Source organism: Puccinia triticina, chromosome 5A (assembly GCF_026914185.1).
Source record: "Puccinia triticina chromosome 5A, complete sequence".
Lineage (NCBI taxonomy): Eukaryota > Fungi > Basidiomycota > Pucciniomycetes > Pucciniales > Pucciniaceae > Puccinia > Puccinia triticina.
The window spans coordinates 1,613,439-1,632,792 of NC_070562.1; the positions used below are offsets into that span (position 1 = coordinate 1,613,439).

The 19,354-nt window shown below is 44.3% G+C and overlaps 4 protein-coding genes across 4 annotated transcripts; 2 read left to right on the top strand and 2 right to left on the bottom strand.

The window, feature by feature from the left end:
• Positions 1 to 8,003: 8,003 nt before the first annotated feature.
• PtA15_5A174 (uncharacterized protein) lies at positions 8,004 to 10,387 on the top strand (the record flags this gene model as incomplete). Its single annotated transcript, XM_053168906.1, has 4 exons — positions 8,004 to 8,240; positions 8,323 to 8,433; positions 8,512 to 8,673; positions 8,753 to 10,387. 4 exons carry the CDS (start codon positions 8,004 to 8,006, stop codon positions 10,385 to 10,387), a joined length of 2,145 nt encoding a protein of 714 aa, XP_053020156.1.
• A 615-nt stretch (positions 10,388 to 11,002) lies between these two features.
• Positions 11,003 to 11,866, bottom strand: PtA15_5A175 (uncharacterized protein; the record flags this gene model as incomplete). The annotated part of the gene is made up of 4 exons (XM_053168907.1): positions 11,003 to 11,070; positions 11,180 to 11,467; positions 11,540 to 11,591; positions 11,672 to 11,866. The coding sequence occupies 4 exons, from the start codon at positions 11,864 to 11,866 to the stop codon at positions 11,003 to 11,005; spliced, it is 603 nt and encodes a 200-aa protein (XP_053020157.1).
• Positions 11,867 to 12,387: 521 nt separating this feature from the next.
• Positions 12,388 to 13,194, top strand: PtA15_5A176 (uncharacterized protein; the record flags this gene model as incomplete). The annotated part of the gene is made up of 5 exons (XM_053168908.1): positions 12,388 to 12,487; positions 12,570 to 12,657; positions 12,735 to 12,807; positions 12,897 to 12,956; positions 13,105 to 13,194. 5 exons carry the CDS (start codon positions 12,388 to 12,390, stop codon positions 13,192 to 13,194), a joined length of 411 nt encoding a protein of 136 aa, XP_053020158.1.
• Positions 13,195 to 14,197: 1,003 nt separating this feature from the next.
• Positions 14,198 to 15,272, bottom strand: PtA15_5A177 (uncharacterized protein; the record flags this gene model as incomplete). Its single annotated transcript, XM_053168909.1, has 4 exons — positions 14,198 to 14,442; positions 14,513 to 14,645; positions 14,728 to 14,863; positions 15,028 to 15,272. The coding sequence occupies 4 exons, from the start codon at positions 15,270 to 15,272 to the stop codon at positions 14,198 to 14,200; spliced, it is 759 nt and encodes a 252-aa protein (XP_053020159.1).
• Positions 15,273 to 19,354: the final 4,082 nt, after the last annotated feature.

Consider the following 19,354-nt stretch of genomic DNA (forward strand, 5'->3'; position numbering starts at 1 on the left):
CCTTTTCCTTGTCCCGTTGTTGACAGTCTCTCCTTTTCACTGCAGTCTTCATACTGCATTTTTTATCTGCATCAACTGCAAATCCACCTTCACTCCTTGAGCAGCTGGATAAGAACAAGTTGCAACCCTCTCAGCCCATCCACCCCCATATGACACAAGCGGAGACAATCAAGAGATCTGGGCACCCGCTTCGCAAGAGCAAAGTTGGGCAGCTTCAGGTAGCCTTTGAGAATCAAGAGCAGGTTCTCAGGCTTCAATTCCCGGTTGATGATGTCTAGCTCACCCAAAAATTCGGAGGGGTAGAACGCCGCAACATCCACCAAGAAGCGTCCGGCGCGGTCAAGATGGACCATCTAAAACGTCAAATACTCAGTGCCAAAACTTAGGTTTGCTCGCTGCTTTCAGGTCATATGTTTAACACATCCTTTCGCGCTCAGCTTCCCCCAGCATTTCTTACATCTCCTTGGTTGAGTCAGCTATAGTCTTATATCTTGATCTTTTCTTCAGTCGCTGAAACCACCTTGGTAGACATGGAATAATGAAATCTTCAGAGGATTGGATTTCTTTATTCTTTGCTCACTCTGTTTGGACCTCATGATAAGCTTCACAATCATGATCTTTAGGATGCTGCCTCTTAAGCCATACCATCCAGACCAGGCTGCATTGTGATAAATGTAATTGTTGAATCTCAAGAAGTGGAAAACAAACCACTGGAGTGAGCTAAAGGTTCTGCCATGTTTTACTGAGTAAATTCAGCTGCCTTCTTGGGGCTTCATCTGGAGTTGCACCAGGATTCAACATCACCAGCAACTTTGAGCCCATCAATATCAATTTCAAGGGAATTTTTTGGGTTGTATGCATGGTACTCATAAAACTTGAAATTGACAGATCAGCTTTCTGAAACCAGAAGCAGTCTGGGTCTCAAATTAAAGGAGTACACCCAACTACCTGGATTTTGTAACAGAAAATAAGAGTCAACTGTGTCTTCCAATTGATGCTGCTTCTATCCCTTAACCAGACCATTTCTATTCTTTGCATTCAATCACTTTTTGTTGAGGATTCACTGTGTGATGCTCAACACAGTGCTTAACTTAGATGGCCTTGCAATTTATATTGCATTGTACTGGAAAGGCCAATTTTGGATTGGATATAAAGATTGGTTATGCCAGCCATACCACTCAGACACATGTCCTTTTGTCTATTCTACATATGTCATTTGCTGGTACCACCCCAAAATTAATGTTGGGTGGGTTTCAAGCACTATTTTTTGACCCGAACCCAACCCTTTTACACCATGAGTTGGAGGTAGGTGATTCCTTTTTTTCTTGAATCTCTGTGTGATATAACTGCTGGCACAGGTTGTATTAAGGGAGCCAGCTTGGAGGGAAGTGGGGTGGGATACTCTGGGGGAATGGCAAGGGTGGCATGTTGGAAAAAACACTGAAAGTGTGGTGTTGTAGCCACCTTAAACTCTAGTAAAGATGTAAAATCACAAATCATTTCATCAATTGTAAATATGTTGTATTGTACACTTCAATTTGAGTGGTGAAAAAAAATTGAGAATTGATGCTGCACCAAGTGCAATAGATACAGTATTTCCAAATAGGGTTCTCAGAGATAAGAAAAAAACTTATCATTTTGTGACACACTGAAAGTCTGCCATAAAGAACTTATTTGTATTACTATTTGAATATTCCTGCAAAGAAGGTTTTGTGTTTTCATGACAATGACACATGCCAGTATGCAATACCTTTTATAAACCTAAATGTGCAATTTATTTGATGAACAATACAGACAAACCTGTGAAGCTGTGTACTTGTATAGGGGCATAACCCTATATCCCATGTGACATACAGTTACACTAAATGTTCATTTTTGTGTATAGTCAGCTCTTGTATAGCTAGCCCTTGTGACCACATGAACTGCCAAACCACATATAAAAATCTCTCCATGTTTCAAGGGTTTGACTATATGATTCTATTGGGACCCTCATACACTCAATCTAGTTCTTGTACATGTATATTCATACAACTCCACATTGCATAAACTGTTTATCATATTTGTTGAAGTGTTGTGAAAAATGAATCTTTATTGAAGCATTCTGACCAGTAGAGACCCTGACATGAACAATTTCTTATAAAAAAAACTGAATTTTCCTCCATAAATTTCTCAAAATTTATTTTAATTGATCTAGATTTGAATCAAGTCTTAGCAGCATTGATAGAATGTCCCCAGTTAATTGCAATTGGTTATTTGGGATGAATTTTTTTCTTTTTTTCTATTCAAAATTATTTGAAGCTAATATTCCCACATCAATTAATCATCTTGGCCTTGAGTCTGAAATCTCAATTCCTCTTAATAATATATCAGAATTATCAGTAATCCCCCCATACCAATTTGAATCTCACTTCCCTTCAGATTTCAAATTTTCTAGTGTAATGAGCAAGGTAGCACCAGAATTGAATCCATTTGGCAGATGGAGTCCAGATTTTCTGGATGGTGAGGCAGTTTTTTTTTGCTTTGATGTTGGGATGATGGTATTCTTAACAATGATTCTTGTTTTTCATCTTTAAATTCAAAAATTGGGATTTAACTGTGCAGCATATTGTTTGCAAAATGTACCAAGTGTGCATGAGTTTTGCAGTTTCCCATATGAAGAAACTGACTTTATTGGCAGCAGCAAAACACTTGGAGAATTGGCTTTTATTGGCAGTCAATTTAATGGGGAATGTCAATGTAAGTCACACTTCCAGAAAAACCAATGTGGTTTGAGCCCTACACTCACATAAATTGGACATCTTTTGGTACCAGATAGAAATTCATTTTATTCTTCTCAATCTGGGACATCATCTGATTACAATTTCCAAAATTTCCAGCATCATGAGAAGGCCAAGTTTGTACTCCCAGTTTCCAAGAAGCGTCCAAGATGTGATCAGCTCAAGGAGTTGGAATTTCCTCAACAAACTCAATCCACATCAGAGGCAAATATTCCTGGTCAAACAATTGCAAGACAATCTCAGATCCTATTGGGACAAGCAGGCAAGGGGCAGGAAACAAGTATCTTGTCATCTTCTCTTGGCAGAGGAGATTTTGAAATTATTCAATTTGATGCTCAGCAATGGAATTTCCTATTTGATTGGGCAAAGGAATACTTCAAGAAAAATAAGGAACAATCGGAGGCGATTAAAAAATTCATGCAACTCTATGACAAAGAAGAAGAAGAAATGAAAAACACATTATTGCCCCACACAAAGAAGAATAGAAAGATTCAGTCCAGTGGTATTTCAATTGAGCTCATTCAGGCCACTCAAACTCACAATGAACAGAACTGCCACAGATTTGTAATTATGCCAGTAGGAATTAGGGGGGGAATATCACGCCGTAGCCAGAAATTAATCTACATGAGGAGTCGTCTGGTGAAGATCCTTAAGGCATCAGAGATTTTCCACTATATTTTCATTAAAATTGGTTTAGAATTGGGCATTTTTGATGCCCAATGGGAGAATAACTGCATAACCTTTATGCAGTGGCTTCAAGCAATTTTCTTTGAACACACTCAGCATAGTCTTCCACTGTTTGGCCAGTATGAGAACACTTGGGAGGCAGCAGTAGAAGCTGCAAATAGATTTGGTAAAATCCAGGAAGTGATGGGCATGGTACTGGCAAGATGGAATGATCCAAAACCCTGTGAGATTTACCAAGTGTCATTCTCCCTTTTGAATTACTGGTACAAGAATAAAGCTCCACTCAATTATAGATTAAACCTGAAAATGTATCTAGAGGAAATGATCTTGATAAGACCCAAAGAGACTTTGAATAATTGGCTAATAAGATTTACAGGAACTGCACTACCTGAAAGCAAGGTAGAAACTCAACAACTTAAGAAAAAATTTGATTATAGAAATGAAGATGGATATTTTGAAATCACCAAAAATTTCCAGTGCCATGAATCACTCTACTTCAACTTATTGAATAATTTCAACAGAAAAGAAGCATCAAATATCACCCAAGAAGACATAAAAATGATTAAGGAAAAAGTCAGAGCATCTATATTCAACACCCGTCTCTCCAACTCACACCCTAAGGAACATATAAAATCCAGATTTTTACCCATTCATCTCATTCCAACTCGTAAGCAATTCCATGAACCTCTTAGCAAGGTTTTGATTGATTTGAGTAATGATGGAGACTGGAATAAGAAGAATGCCAAGCAAGTTGTCTTCTATGTGACTCGAATCACAAGAATTTTAAAGTCACTTCTTGATTTGCATAGCATTGCCAGCTCCATATTAGGAGTTGAAATCAAGAAGACCCAGAAAAACTTAACAGGATGGTTCCTGTCTACTTTATTTGCCCAAACACCAAAGAGCTTGCCTCTTTTTGGCTTGGCTCAAATTGCATTTCCACTCAATCAGTCACCTGAAACACTTTTTGGGAGTCCCCAGGTATATCTATCCAAAGAATTGACTAGTCCAGACACACTCAATTTGAGAAAGGCACAGAGAATTTCATTCTTACTATTAGAATTTTGGTATGAAGAAATTTTGATCAAGGATGAAATGTTTTCCACACACTGTATTAACCCACCTTCCTATTGGGAGATTTGGGATAAGGCTTTAGCATGTCATCACTAGGGGTGTTCAAAGTTCATGAAATCATAAAATGATAAAAAGTTTGAGAGATAGCTTTTTATGTACCATTTTAGAATGATTGCTTGCACTTTGAGAATTTGGGCAGTACATAGTTTCTCACCTTGAAATTTTATTTTTTATGGTATTATGACTTTTTGAACACCCATGAAAAATATAATTATGCTATGATAGGATATCTATATCTTTTCAAGATGATTTGAAAGGAATTTACCACACATAAACCTTAATGAATGGTGCATGACATATGGGTCATGGGAGAAGATTCCAATGAATTTTTATGGTCCATGTTGGATGACAAAAGATGTTTTATGGTTTCTGGTGGTGATTTTAGGTTAAAATTAAGCCCAAATTTGGGCCTGCAAGTATTATTTTTAGATCTGACCAGAAGTGTTTTAAGCTATTAGGGGGTTTCGCGATTGGATTTTTGGCTCCTGGTGACCCCATAAAATCTTCCTTGCTGGTGCACATTTGGGCCATAAAATTACCACCAGAAATGGTAAAATTTTGCTGGTCATCCAACAAGGACCAGCAAAATTTTACGACACCCCTTCCAATGACTGGTCAATACCAGTCATCACCTGGAATGCATAACTCCATCTGATGGCTGGTCAACACGGGTCATTGGGTTGGGTACACACTCAACTCTTCCCCAACACCGGTGATTGGACACACGCACACACCCCACTCAATGACTAAACTGGTCATCAAGTGGATACACACTCCACTCGATGACCTGGGTTGGCCATTGACTGCACACACTCTACTTGATGACCTAGCCGGTCATTGAGCGGATAACTACATGCTTGACTTGATAACCGGACCGGGTCATTGAGTGGGTACACACTCCACTCAATGGCCGGACCAGGTCATTGAGTGGACACATACCACTCGATGGCCGGAACGGGTCATTGAGTGGATACACACTCCACTTGATGACCAACCTGGTCATTGAGTGGATAACTACTCCACCGATGACCAAGTTGGTCATTGAGTGGATAACTACTCCACCGATGACCAAGTTGGTCATTGAGTGGGTAACTACTCCACCAATGACCGGGTTGGTCATCGAGTGGGTAACTACTCCACCAATGACCGGGTTGGTCATCGAGTGGGTAACTACTCCACCAATGACCGGGTTGGTCATCGAGTGGGTAACTACTCCACCAATGACCGGGTTGGTCATCGAGTGGGTAACTACTCCACCAATGACCGGGTTGGTCATCAAGTGGGCTACCCACTCCACTCAATGAACCAAACGGGACATTGAGTGGAGTGAATATCCACCTGATGACCGGATTGGCCATCAAGTGGATAACTACTTGACTCGATGTCCTGGTCCGGCCATCAAGTGGAGTGTGTATCCACTTGATAGCTGGACCGGGTCATTGAGTGGAGTAGAGTGGAGTAGTTATATTCCACTTGATGACCGAGCCGGTCATTGAGTGGGGTGTGTATCCACTCGATGACCGGACCGGGTCATCAAGTGGAGTAGTTATCTACTTGATGACCGGCTTGGTCATTGAGTGGAATATAACTACCACACTCTACTCCACTCAATGACCCGGTCCGGCTATCGAGTGGATACACACTCCACTCGATGGCCGGACCAGGACATTGAGTTGAGTAGTTATCCATTCAATGGCTGATCCGGTCATCAGGTGGATATTCACTCCACTCAATGTCCCGTTTGGTTCATTGAGTGGAGCGGGTAGCCCACTTGATGACCAACCCGGTCATTGGTGGAGTAGTTACCCACTTGATGACCAACCCGGTCATTGGTGGAGTAGTTACCCACTCTATGACCAACCCGGTCATTGGTGGAGTAGTTACCCACTCGATGACTGGGTTGGTCATTGAGTGGAGTGTGTATCCACTCGATGACCCGGTCCGGCCATCAAGTGGTATGTGTCCACTCAATGACCTGGTCTGGCCATCGAGTGGAGTGTGTACCCACTCAATGACCCGGTCCGGTTATCAAGTCAAGCATGTAGTTATCCGCTCAATGACCGGCTAGGTCATCAAGTAGAGTGTGTGCAGTCAATGGCCAACCCAGGTCATCGAGTGGAGTGTGTATCCACTTGATGACCAGTTTAGTCATTGAGTGGGGTGTGTGCGTGTGTCCAATCACCGGTGTTGGGGAAGAGTTGAGTGTGTACCCAACCCAATGACCCGTGTTGACCAGCCATCAGATGGAGTTATGCATTCCAGGTGATGACTGGTATTGACCAGTCATTGGAAGGGGTGTCGTAAAATTTTGCTGGTCCTTGTTGGATGACCAGCAAAATTTTACCATTTCTGGTGGTAATTTTATGGCCCAAATGTGCACCAGCAAGGAAGATTTTATGGGGTCACCAGGAGCCAAAAATTCAATTGTGAACCCCCCTATTGGCTCCAAACAGGGCTTAAATTTGCTCAGGTTTAAGACTAGCTGGTGCCTGTCCAACCTGGATAATTTGAGGCATCTCAATGCATTCCTTCCACTCCAAAACAAACAACAAAAAAACACCCAAACTGTGGACTTAGTCTTTAAGAAGAGGTATGTGCTCAGCACCTCAGTTTCCACATTTCTGTCTACATCAAAATGTAGAGGCAATGATTGGAGATATAATAATTGCCACTCTTTTCTCCAGCATCTTCTCCTGACATTGAGCTAATTGATTCATGACTTGGGAGCAGGTGTGAGGAGGGTCAAAAAAAATTCAAGTTTTTCAAATTTTATACCTCCCCATGGCACATGCTGTATTGAATCTGGGATGGCTACAGCCATTGGGGGATGCAATTATAAGGCTGGAAGCTGGACCCTTGGAATCCTCTCCCATTTTAGGGCCTGGGCCAGTGGGGGCCACATCACAGTCTTGGCCCGGTGCAGCTGGCTTGACTAAGATCTGAAGGCCTCCTAGAAATGATCTAGAGCCCCAAAAGCTAGATTTCCAGGCAAAAATCTAGAATTTTTGGGTCTAGGTCTAGGTTCCCAGATGTGGGTTCACTGCACCTGTTGAAACACCCACATTATTTTATGGGATCAAGAAAGAACTCAAGCATTTGGCCATTGTTCACAATTCAAATTTGTAAAACTTTGGAGCCCATTTTAAGCTGTTCAATAATTGTATGGAATTTGTGTTCTGCTCGGGCCCCAGCCCCAGAAGTTACGAACTCATTGGCAGATTCAGTGGGCTGAGCCTGCTCAGTGGTTTTCCTCTTGCTCGATTACCGTTATTGTGGAGCTCAAAGGGGTGTTTGATGGCTGAAGTGTGTCAGGTTCTCTCCGTTTCACAAAATTCTCTACATGCAACTTCCGCCAGCAGCACATCGCACACAAACCACATCCGACGATCTCGATAGCCAGCTAGGATGGGATTCGTGATCCCGATCGCATTGGCCAAGCTGCTGTTCTACTCGGTCACCCTGTGGAACGCATTCAAGGCCCTCAAGGTACCCAAGCACCGCCGGAAGATCCCTCGGCCAGTCCTCAACCGGGAAACGAACGCAAGTGCAGTGCAGACAGCCCCCTCATGCGACCCTCTCAGCGCGGCTCAAAAGACACGCAGGACGAGGATAAAGGAGATGACGAAAGTCTGTTTGGTTTGGGTAAGCAGCCTTCCTCGAGCCCGAGCCTTCCTCTCGATGACACATTCAACCCGGTTGACCGATGTACCATTCACACACAAAGGTCGTCTGGACGCACTCGAAACGATTTCTAGATTGGATAGCCTGGGCCATCCCGTGGTATGATGAATTCAACTTCGCCTTTCTGGTCTGGTTAATTATCATGGGGCCCTCGGTATGTCAGGACAATGAAATCAAACTCAGATCTTCATCAGAAACCGGCGCCTGACTCTTTGCTAACTTGGATTCGTAGGCTGCCGACACAGTATTCAGGCATACGATCCAACGAATGGCGGCACCTTATGAGCAATCATTCGATTTAACACTTGGTACAACCCATGAAGCCTTGCAACTCATCATGTACCTCATAACCTGTGGACCAAAGACTCTTCACTTGAAGTGGGAGCGCTGGAAGGTATTGTTACCAATCCCTTCAAAGAAAAATTACATCAGATGAACGAAACATGTTGATTCTTGATCCCGGATCTGAACAGGCTCGTCAGTTCAACAAATCGCTGCTTTCAACCACCAACGCTACAGTCCCTCCGAGTAGATTACCCGTTTTGAACCCATATTCGTCCCGTTTTCAACATTTAAAACCCCAGCAGACACTGCCGTCCGACCGAGCTGTGTCGAACACGGTTTCATCCACGTCTGCTAACTCAACATACTTACTCGTACCGGAGAGGAAACCGATCCTGAGTCGGAAGCTCTCTGCCGGATACAAGCGGGCTGTATCGAACAGCAGACCCCAGCCTTTCTTGGGAGACCCTGGATTATTCAGCACGCGATCGGTTTCCACCAACCGGGCTGTATATCCCTTCAGATCCGCACAGGGTTCGGGTCGAAGTGGCACGAGCTTCGCCACTTCAATTGAAAACCAACCTTTGCGACTCTCGGCGAAGATCAACATGCAACAACCCAAAACCCATTCACCTCATCACCCAGACGTCAAACCGGTGCACGACCAAGAGGATGAGATCAATTCAATCATCATCCATGATGATAGTCTGATCTCTGCTCATGATCCCAGCCCGGCCCCGGCAGACTCAATCTATGGTCCTCCAGTCAAAGTAGGCCGTCAGAAACGCACCCGCAACACGAATGACGAGCTCGAGGCACTCGCCCTTCGCAAAGCGAAGAAGGCCATCCGTATTTCCTCCACCAAACGACCTGAGAAAGCGAGTACTTCGAAAACCAAGAAAGCGCCTATCCGAGGCCCTACTGTCACTTCAGCTTCCACCGCTCAGATAACCCAGGAACCTATCAATCCCTCCGGTCCACCAGCCGCCAAAGATACCTGTGACGCTGTTGAAGACAACGTGTCCTGGCAGCTCCCTCCAAATGCCGCTCTCCCCAGACCAGACCCAACGCTCTCGCCCAGCAAAGCACCAGCTCCTACGGTTAAGCGACGGTTGCATAATCCAGATGAACCCCTTCCACTCTCAAAGTCGCTGAAGATCGCCCATCATGGAGCAATCGATCTCTCAGATCTCTCGCAACCCCAGCACCAACACATCCGAGAGCAAGCTCTGGATAGTGTCCGCTCACTGACATCTACCGACCGTCTTCCCTCTCTGAACCGATCTACCGGACGACTAGCCTCTCGCTTTCCTCCCAGTTCTACCTCCACCAGCAATCGATCTGCTTCTACAACAACCACTAGTCCCCATTCCAAGAAACCTTCCTCGAGCCCTTCCAAACCTAAACATCTCGTCAGGAAACGCGAGATCTCAGGCAAGGTTGGTCAACAGAATGTCCGCATGGTCGCCAAGAAATTCGACCTTCTACACTCTTCCCCCCGTCCTTCTTCGTCTTCGAAACCCTATAGCCATCCTTCGCCCAAACCTGCTCGCATCAGGTCTCGTTCCGAGCAGGATTGTAGCCATCTAGGGCCTGGCTCCAGTGGAAAGAGTCACGAATCAGTCGAACCTCTTCCTTTACAGGATGGTCATATTGTCGACCCTGTTTTTCAGAACGAAGCGGACACCTTTATCCCCCCTCTCTCTCAGAAAACCAATACTGTTGACTCCGACTTGCCTCAACAATCCGGACTTGACCCGTCCGCCATACCTACTGAATCTCGACCATTACCTACACCATCCGGATTAGGAATTCACCCCTCATGATTCCCATAATCACTCATACTTTTCTCGTTCTTTTCCCCTTTTTCCCCTTCTTCTTGCTCCTTTCGTTTATTGTTCGTATTAGCCTCCATCCCCCCTCTTTGTTTTTCTTCATCCCCAATATCACCCCCCTGTCCCCTTTGTTTAAATCGCTGTGTGAAGGAAGGCTTTATATGGGTCATACGCCATCGTTTGGGTTCTTTCTTCGTTTTTTTCTTAGAATCTTCTTGGTTTCTATGTGTAAGAGAGTTTTTTGTAATCTTCTTTTGTGGTGAGGAGTTCAATTGCAATTGATGTAGCAAAGAATTGTTCAGTGACATGTGCGCCAAGATGGATGAATGGATACGGGAGCTGATTAAAGTCTAAAGACCGGTGATTGATTGATCTCTTACCAAAAACCTGGCTTTAGACATGCTCAAAAATATAAGTTTCCTCTTGTCCGATGTCAATGAACCAAAAAGATTGATGTGTAAACCGTGGTAACATACATTGCCAAATTAGGCAGCGGATTGAGATATATACAAACGGGGTCAGTTGGGAACCTTCGCAAATTTGGAGGATGTAGAACTACATTCTGATAAATGTCTGATAGTGCGATCCTCTGTTTGACTGGACCTTTTAATCAGCTTCTTGTTCTCTCCAAATTTCAATCACTGGTGGATCGTAAGAGCCTAAGATTGGATCCCCTCCAACGAAAAAGAGAAAATGATAGGATTGAAAAACCAGAATGGGTGGGTGAGCATGAGATTCTTGCGGAGGGGTGTAAGGGTAGAACGAGGGCTGAGGAGGACGGACCTTTTGGATTTTTGAAACCGATTCCGAGAGTCTCAGCCTCTTCGACAGACAGATCGGACATGGTCGCATGCTCGTCCGACAGCGCATCCCACGAATCCAGCGAGCTACTGTTCGCGCCAGCCGAGCCATGATCCTTCAGGGAACTCGATAGGCGAAAGATCTGGAAGGAGGCCGTGTCCTCGAGCGCCGCATTCAGCGGAGCCGTCTTCGTGCCGCTCAAGGCTGCCAGAAAGCCTGTCTTCAGATCGGATATCCGCGTCTTCTTCGTCACGGGTAAGAGGACCGTAGCTGTCGCAATGATTTTCGGAACATCAGTCTGTGTCTTCGGTGAGGTTGTCGTGTGATAATGGTTATACAGACTTTTGTCGAACTTGAGCAGGACCGTGGTGAGCTTGGGTGGAAGCGAAGGCGGCTGGAGGGTAGGACGCAGAGCCAAAGAGGGCGGGGGACATCAGTCATCGTAGAGTGTGGTGATTGAGAGAAGCTTCTCACTGACCATGATGCACGAGAGGCGATCGATGGCAGCGTTGGTCTGTGGTCGGTATCAACTGGAAAATGCAAAACGCAATTTGCTATGTCGAGTCCTTCGTGGGTTTCCCTGTCCCCAGACGACGCAGCCGTCACAGCGTGTCCTTCAGCCTCATCATCAAGCCAGAAGCCAGGGATATGAACTGCCTGTCCCACCATCCATGCAGCTGGCAGTCTCCCGATGGACACCAAACTTGGAACATTCGCATGAGAGGAGTGGCCCGGGCGTCGTCGCCGGTCGGTCGGGCAGACCGGGGGTGGACCCAGAGTCACCCGAGATGTAACGGAATGACGGCCATCAGCCAGAGTTCTCTCCCTCCATCATCATCGTCATCGAGTTGGACAGACTAGAACCAGCTCATCTATGTAAGCAACACCGCAACACCATCTACTCATATCGACTACTAACCCTTCACGACGGCTTCCGAACTCATCACAGACCACCCGGGTGCTCGATCACATCATGACGACCTACAGGCCACCGCGTATGATGTTCTGCTTGATTCGCTTCTCGTGCCCTTTCAAAATTATCCCGACTGATAGACCGTTGCCTTTCCTCCCCCGCCCCATCTGATCGATGCCCGTCCGCCATATCATCGTCTGTCTTTGTCTGCAATGGGATCGAGGATACATAAACAGACTATGGAAACACCCAAAAGCCATTTGTCGATCCGACGCCGATGCCCAACGAAGTTCCCAAGGTGGACGAGCTGGGTGTCAGCTCGGCACCACTCAAGAGCGCCTCGTTTTACATCGGAACTTTCTGCAAGCCGTACTCAGGTAATCGATCAGTCTCTTGCCAGCCTCCCCCAGACATCCACTCGGCACCCGGATCATTGACGGCTCTTTCCCCCGAACTCAGAGGACTTTATGCTCTGTAAGGCCGAAGATCAAAACCCCGAACACTGTTTGAAAGAGGGCCGTCGGGTGACCCGATGTGCTCAAGAGGCGTCAGTTCTCCCTCTTCTCAGTCCCTTCTCTCCGCGTACCCTCTAATCATTTCCTCTCCGACTGTCATCTCTCCTAGTATCACCAAAATCAAAGCGGCCTGTCTGGACGAATTTACGTCGCATTGGAAATGCCTCGACCGGAATAATCATGTGGGTATATCAGTGCTCCCATGATACCCCCCGTCTCTTTGGCCATGTCCAATGACTACCACTGGCTGAGAGATTCGTGTCTCTTATAGGGGTTTGAGTTTTGCCGAAAACCGGAAAAAGATTTGAACGCCTGTTTGTTTCAAAAACTGGTGAGCCTTCCCAGCTCGCTACTTATTCCCCCCCTTTGAAATCCCATCTATCCTCCACACCTCGGTCAACCTGTGTCGAAGATTGTCGGATTATGGGAAACCAGAGACTTAATATACCTTTTTCGTTCTTCCCCTTGTTTTCATTTAGCAATTCAAAAAAGAAATTCCAGGTACTCCAAGTGGACAAGTGCCTATTCACGAGAAGAAGAACCCAATCTACGGCCCCATCCAACGATAAATTTGAGGGGTTGGTTCCCTTTTTGCTCACTCTAGTAGATTTCCTGATTATCATCCTTTTTGTCTTGTTTCCTAAACCTCTTTGTTTTCGATTTCTGTAATCTTGAAAAACGCAAAAAAAGAGCAGACCTTCCTGCCTTGTTCTTCTTAACCACTTTGTGTGACTTGCTTGACAAAGCCCCCCCCCCCCCCCCCCCAAGGGAGGCTTCAAAGCCTCCCGCCAGGAAGGACTTATGCCTTGCAAGTGATTTTGGCCCAAGAGGTCCTACACCATTTTCATGTGCAGTGACTGCACTTGATGCAGCATTCACACACTGGATTTTGTCTAGATGTTGCTTACTGAGACCCAAAAGTATGTCCTGTTAGTACAGTGGTTAGTACACTTGACACAAACATAAGCCATGGGTTTCTTGTAAGCTGTTGAGAAGATGTGCAGCTCTTGCATGTCAACTGCCTGCAGTTGCACAAGTTTTTCTTGCAGTGTAAATTGTTGAGGAAAGTTGAAGTTGTTGCCTTTAAAATAAAGGGAGAGATGCAATAGAATTACCGAAGAAAGAAAAAAGAAGTAAGAAAATAAAAGAAATGTTTGATACCACTCCTGATAAATTTTCAAATCAGCAATCTATTTCACAGTGTAACTTAGAAGGGAAATTAAAAGTCATGTCATTTCTAAGCATTTTGTTACAAACAAAGAAAAGTATTGTAGCATGACTCGGAGAAAGAAGAAAAGACATGGGACTCCATTAAAGTGAAAGTTTATGGGTATCAAAATTGGATGAGTCTAACCATTCAGCTTTGTGTTTTGTCTCTCATCAAGTTTCTACTTCTGTGACTTGCTAGAAGAATGCAATATCTCATGAGCTATCAGCCACAAATAACGGCAAAATTTAGATTCAAGATGTTCAACGCGCCGACGTATATATTTTGAGGGTTGTCAACAAATACAGCAAACAGCCAGAGAGACTGCAACATGATTACGATGTTGATCGGGTCTAGATTGCTTGCTAACGTTTAGTTTGTGTCGGTTTTCGTGGTGTTGAGTTGGGGCCATTGAAGGCATTCGGAAATTCGACCTCCAACAGGTCTTTCAAGTCATTTTTATCATACATTAGTGGCTGGCAAGCCCAGTAGCTGACTGCAGCTTGTTTCTCGGACGCTGAGGTGTCCTGGGAGACGATCACATCACATAGGGAATGATGGAATTGGAGTGAATGGATGTAGTGGCTCGATAGACTGATGAAGTGATCACCTGTGGGGCAATAATGGCGGTAAGCTAGATGCGAGTGGAAGCGCTTCTGAATTTGGGAAGTTAACTTTACAAAATCGAGGCAAGGGCCAGGTTAATCCCACCGGGGTATCAAAAATTGTTTTCATGCCGTGCGAAGCGCAACTCTTTTGAACGAGTTCCTCGAAATGATCATTAGCCTTTTGAATTTTTGACTCCAGTTTCGTCTTGAGTTCACGAGAGGGCATACAGGATGAAATCTTAATCAACAAGGTGATGAATAGATCGTCTCAATTGTGTGCGACGTACCATATCACCCAACCGAGCTTCCAATTCGGAACAATGCCCATTCATTTTACAGAACTGCTTCCAAGCGTACCCATCTTCTAGTACCACCTGGTCTTCGGCACATTTTTGTAAAAAACAAGAGTTCTCAACTGTAGATCTGATTTTCGCAAAACGGGAAAGATTGATTCAGCTCCAGAATCGTATTTTCCAAAAGAAAGTGATTTGTTATTTCTACTGGAAACAAATCGCAGGGCACCGTTTAGAAGGGATGGCATATTCTTCTTTTTGGGCCGATGCTGCCGAGAAGTAAGTCATGCTGACCGAATTTCTGCTTCCAGTTCCATAATCTTGATGATGAGGTTCAAGCTTTTATTCAACACCAGATCGTCCCATTCCTGACGAAACTTCGAAAAGGTTTCGATTGCATGGATCAATTCGCGCTTGACCGACTCCAGTGAATCTGTCTCGTGTTTGTCATGAGATGGAGACGCTTGACCGAAGTTTGAGCTCGTCTTGCGCGTCTGCTTTGAAGGCGTGATACGGCTTGATTTTGAGGGATGAGGCATGTCCGGCTGATGTTCTATCCACAAGTCCCTCCCACCCAGGCGCTTGCGGAGCGGGACTTGTGCCTAACTTAACACAAGACCCTCTTCGGAGGGCCTGGTGCAGCCTGGCTGGCACGGAGCGCCCCTCGCGAAGCGAGCCTCCGAAGGAGGGACTTGCGCCGTACCCTACCTGCCCTACTCTTTTTGGTATTTGGCATTTGGCAATTGGCAGGGCATTATTTTAGAAACACTATCAAATTTGATCCACTCAACCTGTTTTTTTATTGTTCAGTGTCCCATGACCACCTGCTTCTCCTCTACAAGCATGCCAAAAATCAAGTGTCCCACTCACTTCAACATTGGGCTTTTTGCTTGTTTTCCATGGGCAATACATCCGCAGGCTGCTTACGGGATGTAAAGCTACCAGTCAGAGTACAGGGAGTGGTGCCATCAAACCTGATCACTTTGAAAGTCTTATTATGACAGTAAAAAATGGCAAGAAGGTCCAAAAATAATGCCACATATTCTACAAGATGCAGGAGAAGGAAGGGGTCATTTGGCTCAGTGGAACCTTCATGCTATTCCTCACGACTGAGGAGGTACAAGCAATAGAATGGAAAACAGCAAAAAAACAAAAAAGAGTAGGGCAAGCACTGGCACATAGTGTATAATTCCCTCCTTCAGAGGGTTCCTGCGGGAAGGTGTCCCCCCTCCACAAAGAGAGGGTCTTAGTTAAGTTAGGACTTGTGCCTAATGTCAAACATTTGGCTTGAGGCTGCCCAGCCAAATGTTGAAAAATCCCTTCTAACCCCCATATCACCCTCTACCCATTGGATTTCTTTACAGCCTCCCAAACCATTAGAATCAGCTTTTATTTCTACATAATCTCAGTGGTCCATAACAATACCTACTGCCTTCCCCTGAAAAAAAAAATGTAAAAATTCCACCTGAGAGCCTATCCGGCCTGATGTAGACCAGATAGCCAGTCTGGCCTAAACACATGAAATTAAGGTTAGATTTCATGCATCAAACCCTATGGGACTCCTTACCTATCCACTTGAGAGACCTGCCAATATTGATGCAATACTCAAAAAACCATCAGAGCGTGTCCGACCTCAACCTCTGGATGATCCAATGGCTTCTTTGCATTGCTCAGGAATAGCCCCCAGGAGAATGGCCACTGAGCAGCCAGTTTTTGATGGTTTTATTTGAAAAAACATGTACAAGACAGCTCAGATTGAGGGCTATACCCAGGTATATGGGGCTTTGAATTGGGAGTTGAGAGAGAGAGGCAATAGAGAGGTAAATAAAAAATGTTTGATTTTCTGCGCAAAAGCCTGTCAGCCTCAGGCAAAGAATATGACTTTAGTCCTAAGCCTCTCCTTCAGAGATGCTTTGCGCCTCCTTGGAGAGGCTTAGTTAATCTCACTGCTATCTGATTGTTTGGGCCCCAGAAGTGATGAAGAGCTTGTGCGCACTGCGCAGTCCCAAAACCCCAATCAACATCCTTGCGGAACGGGGAAAATTGATTGGCAAGTGATGATTTTTGGCACACCATGAAAAATGGTGGCCGCAGGTGCCCACTCATCTTGTAAGGGCCTGTACCATAGGGCATGAAAATTGAAATTTTTCAAATTTGTTTCTCTCAAAATTTCTTAGAAATAAAACTGACCTTGGAAAAAATTTAGTCCTGAGCCCAAATATGAAGAATTTCAACAATTGGACCCTCCTCTAGTTTTCACTTTTTCTGTAGAGGGCAACAAAAGTAAGAATTTTTCCAAATTGAAGCCCATGGTACAGCCCCTAAATATTTATGTACATCTTACCCTTTATTCTAGCAATCCACAAAATATTTACAGTTCATTTTTTCATTTTCTTTCAAAAAAAAAACAATTTAGGCCTTGTTAAATGTTTGTAGTTGCTATACATAATGGGGATTGTTGTGATTCTGCCTTCTGCCTCATTCAAATTGTTTTAAATCTTGGCTGAAGCCTTCTAAGGACTCACACTTTTCTGTCTTTTATTCTGGGTCATGCTCTTTTCTGACTTAATAATAATCATGTAGAATTGAATTTCCTTCCTGATTAGATTAGACTGCTTATTTCCAAGTTTACTGGTTATACTCCTGTGTGCAAGCTCTCAGTTGGTGACAGTTGTAGTGCCCTGTGAAATATTCCCTCTGAGTTCCACAACCTTCTTATCTGTTCTCAATCACATCTCAACCACCTGTAAAATATAGTCTCGTAGCCTAGACATACAATTGAAATGTTATGAGCCATAGCACAGACTTTGCAGAACCAAAGGCAATAGGACTGCTCACATCTGCCTTTTTAGCAACTGTGCTGATAAATCATCAGCATTCCTACGTAAAAAAATTGGCTGGAGTGGCACACTCAAAATTGCAACACAATTGATTGGCAGGGTTGCTAAACTCTCAGATGTAAACCATCTTAATAGCCTGGACCCTGGTTGATTTTGGCAAATTTAAAACCATTTTTATCAAATTCTATCAGTACATTTTGAATAAAAAAAATCAAAACTCAGAACCAGTGAATTTTGAAGAATCTGACCAGATTAAAAAAGCTGGAAAAGTTTACTGATAAATGGGTCAAAAATAGTGTTAAAGTTCTAAAGTGAACCAGGCTAACTAGGGGGGTTCACAATTGAAATTTGTAAAACTGTAGGACACATTTTCATCTGTTTATGAACATTTGTTCAAAAATTTGTACCCCAAGTGCACACGGATTGATGAGCAAAACCACATCCTGGACAGCTTGCCCAAATTCAAAATTGTGTTCATAAAGGCCTTATGTAAATTGACCTCCAAAGTTTTGTAAAATTCAATTTTGAACCCCCTTGTTAAGCTTGGAGAAGCCTTAATCCTTGTTGTTTAAACATAAAAGATGATCACATTTTGCCCTCTGGCCACGGGTGGCAGCCTGAGACCCTTTCATATGTAGCTGAACAACACCACTTGAACAGAGGTCCAGGCCCCAGGGGCCCCAGGTGGAGTGCACTCTGCAGGAGAGGCTTATAAGTTATCTCTCACTTCAAGCAAGAGCAGGAAGTATCTGCTAAACAACTAGCCAAAAATGATAAAAGAAAAATGATTAGAAGGAATCGTAGGCTCTGTCCTTGGAAAGATTTTTGAGCCACTCACTTGTCTTGTAGCTGAAAAAATGATTGCCAGAGTCACAAACCATTTGGAACACTTCAATTTTTGAAAAAACATTGAAGGTCAAAAAATTTGGATAGAGAAAATATGAGTAGAGAAAATTGTAGGGACAGTGATTTAGCATAAGGTACACCTGGGATAGTTGCGCAGAGAGGCTAGGGGACTCCTAAGGGGAGGAGCTATAAAAAATCAAAAAATTCTCAGCCAAACAAGCTTCTTCTAACTTAGCAGAAGTCCCCTGGTGGGAGCGCTGTGGCTGGCGGAGAAGCCGCCCCTCCTGTAGGGAGGGACTTCCGCATTATCCCAAATTTTACGCGGGAGCAGAAAGTTCATTTGGCTGAGAGGTTTTTAAAATTTTTACAGCTCCTCCCCCAGCCTCTCCACCAATATGCCCAATCTGTACCCTATGCTACTTTTCTTTCTCTACAATTTTGTCTACTCAGATTTATTCTATCCCAATCTGTTGACCTTTTCAAAAGATCAAAAATGCACAAGTCTTCCAAATGATGCTACACTTGTTTGGGACTCCAGGAGTTGTTTTTCTGGCTACAAGATAGATAAGTGGCTCAAATTCCTTGTAAGAACAGAACCTACAACTCTGTGTATTCAGTTTTTCTACATTGGTTGGGATTTTTAGTGTAGCAGATCCTTTCTGCTCCTGCTTAAACCAAGACATAACTCATAAGCCTCTCCTGTGGAGAGCCCTCCAGGCGGGGTCCCCCGGACCCCCCGCCCGAGAGGCTTTATTAAGCTAGAAGCTTCTTGCTACCACTTAAATTTTCAGAAACATGCAAGTCCCTCCCTGCAAGAGGGGTGGCTTTGCGGTCAGCCACAGCAAGCCTCCCAGTACACCACGGCTGCAATCTAACATTTTGAAGTTGTTTTGAAAACCACTTCAAAACTTTTTGAACTTAATTGCAGACAACAT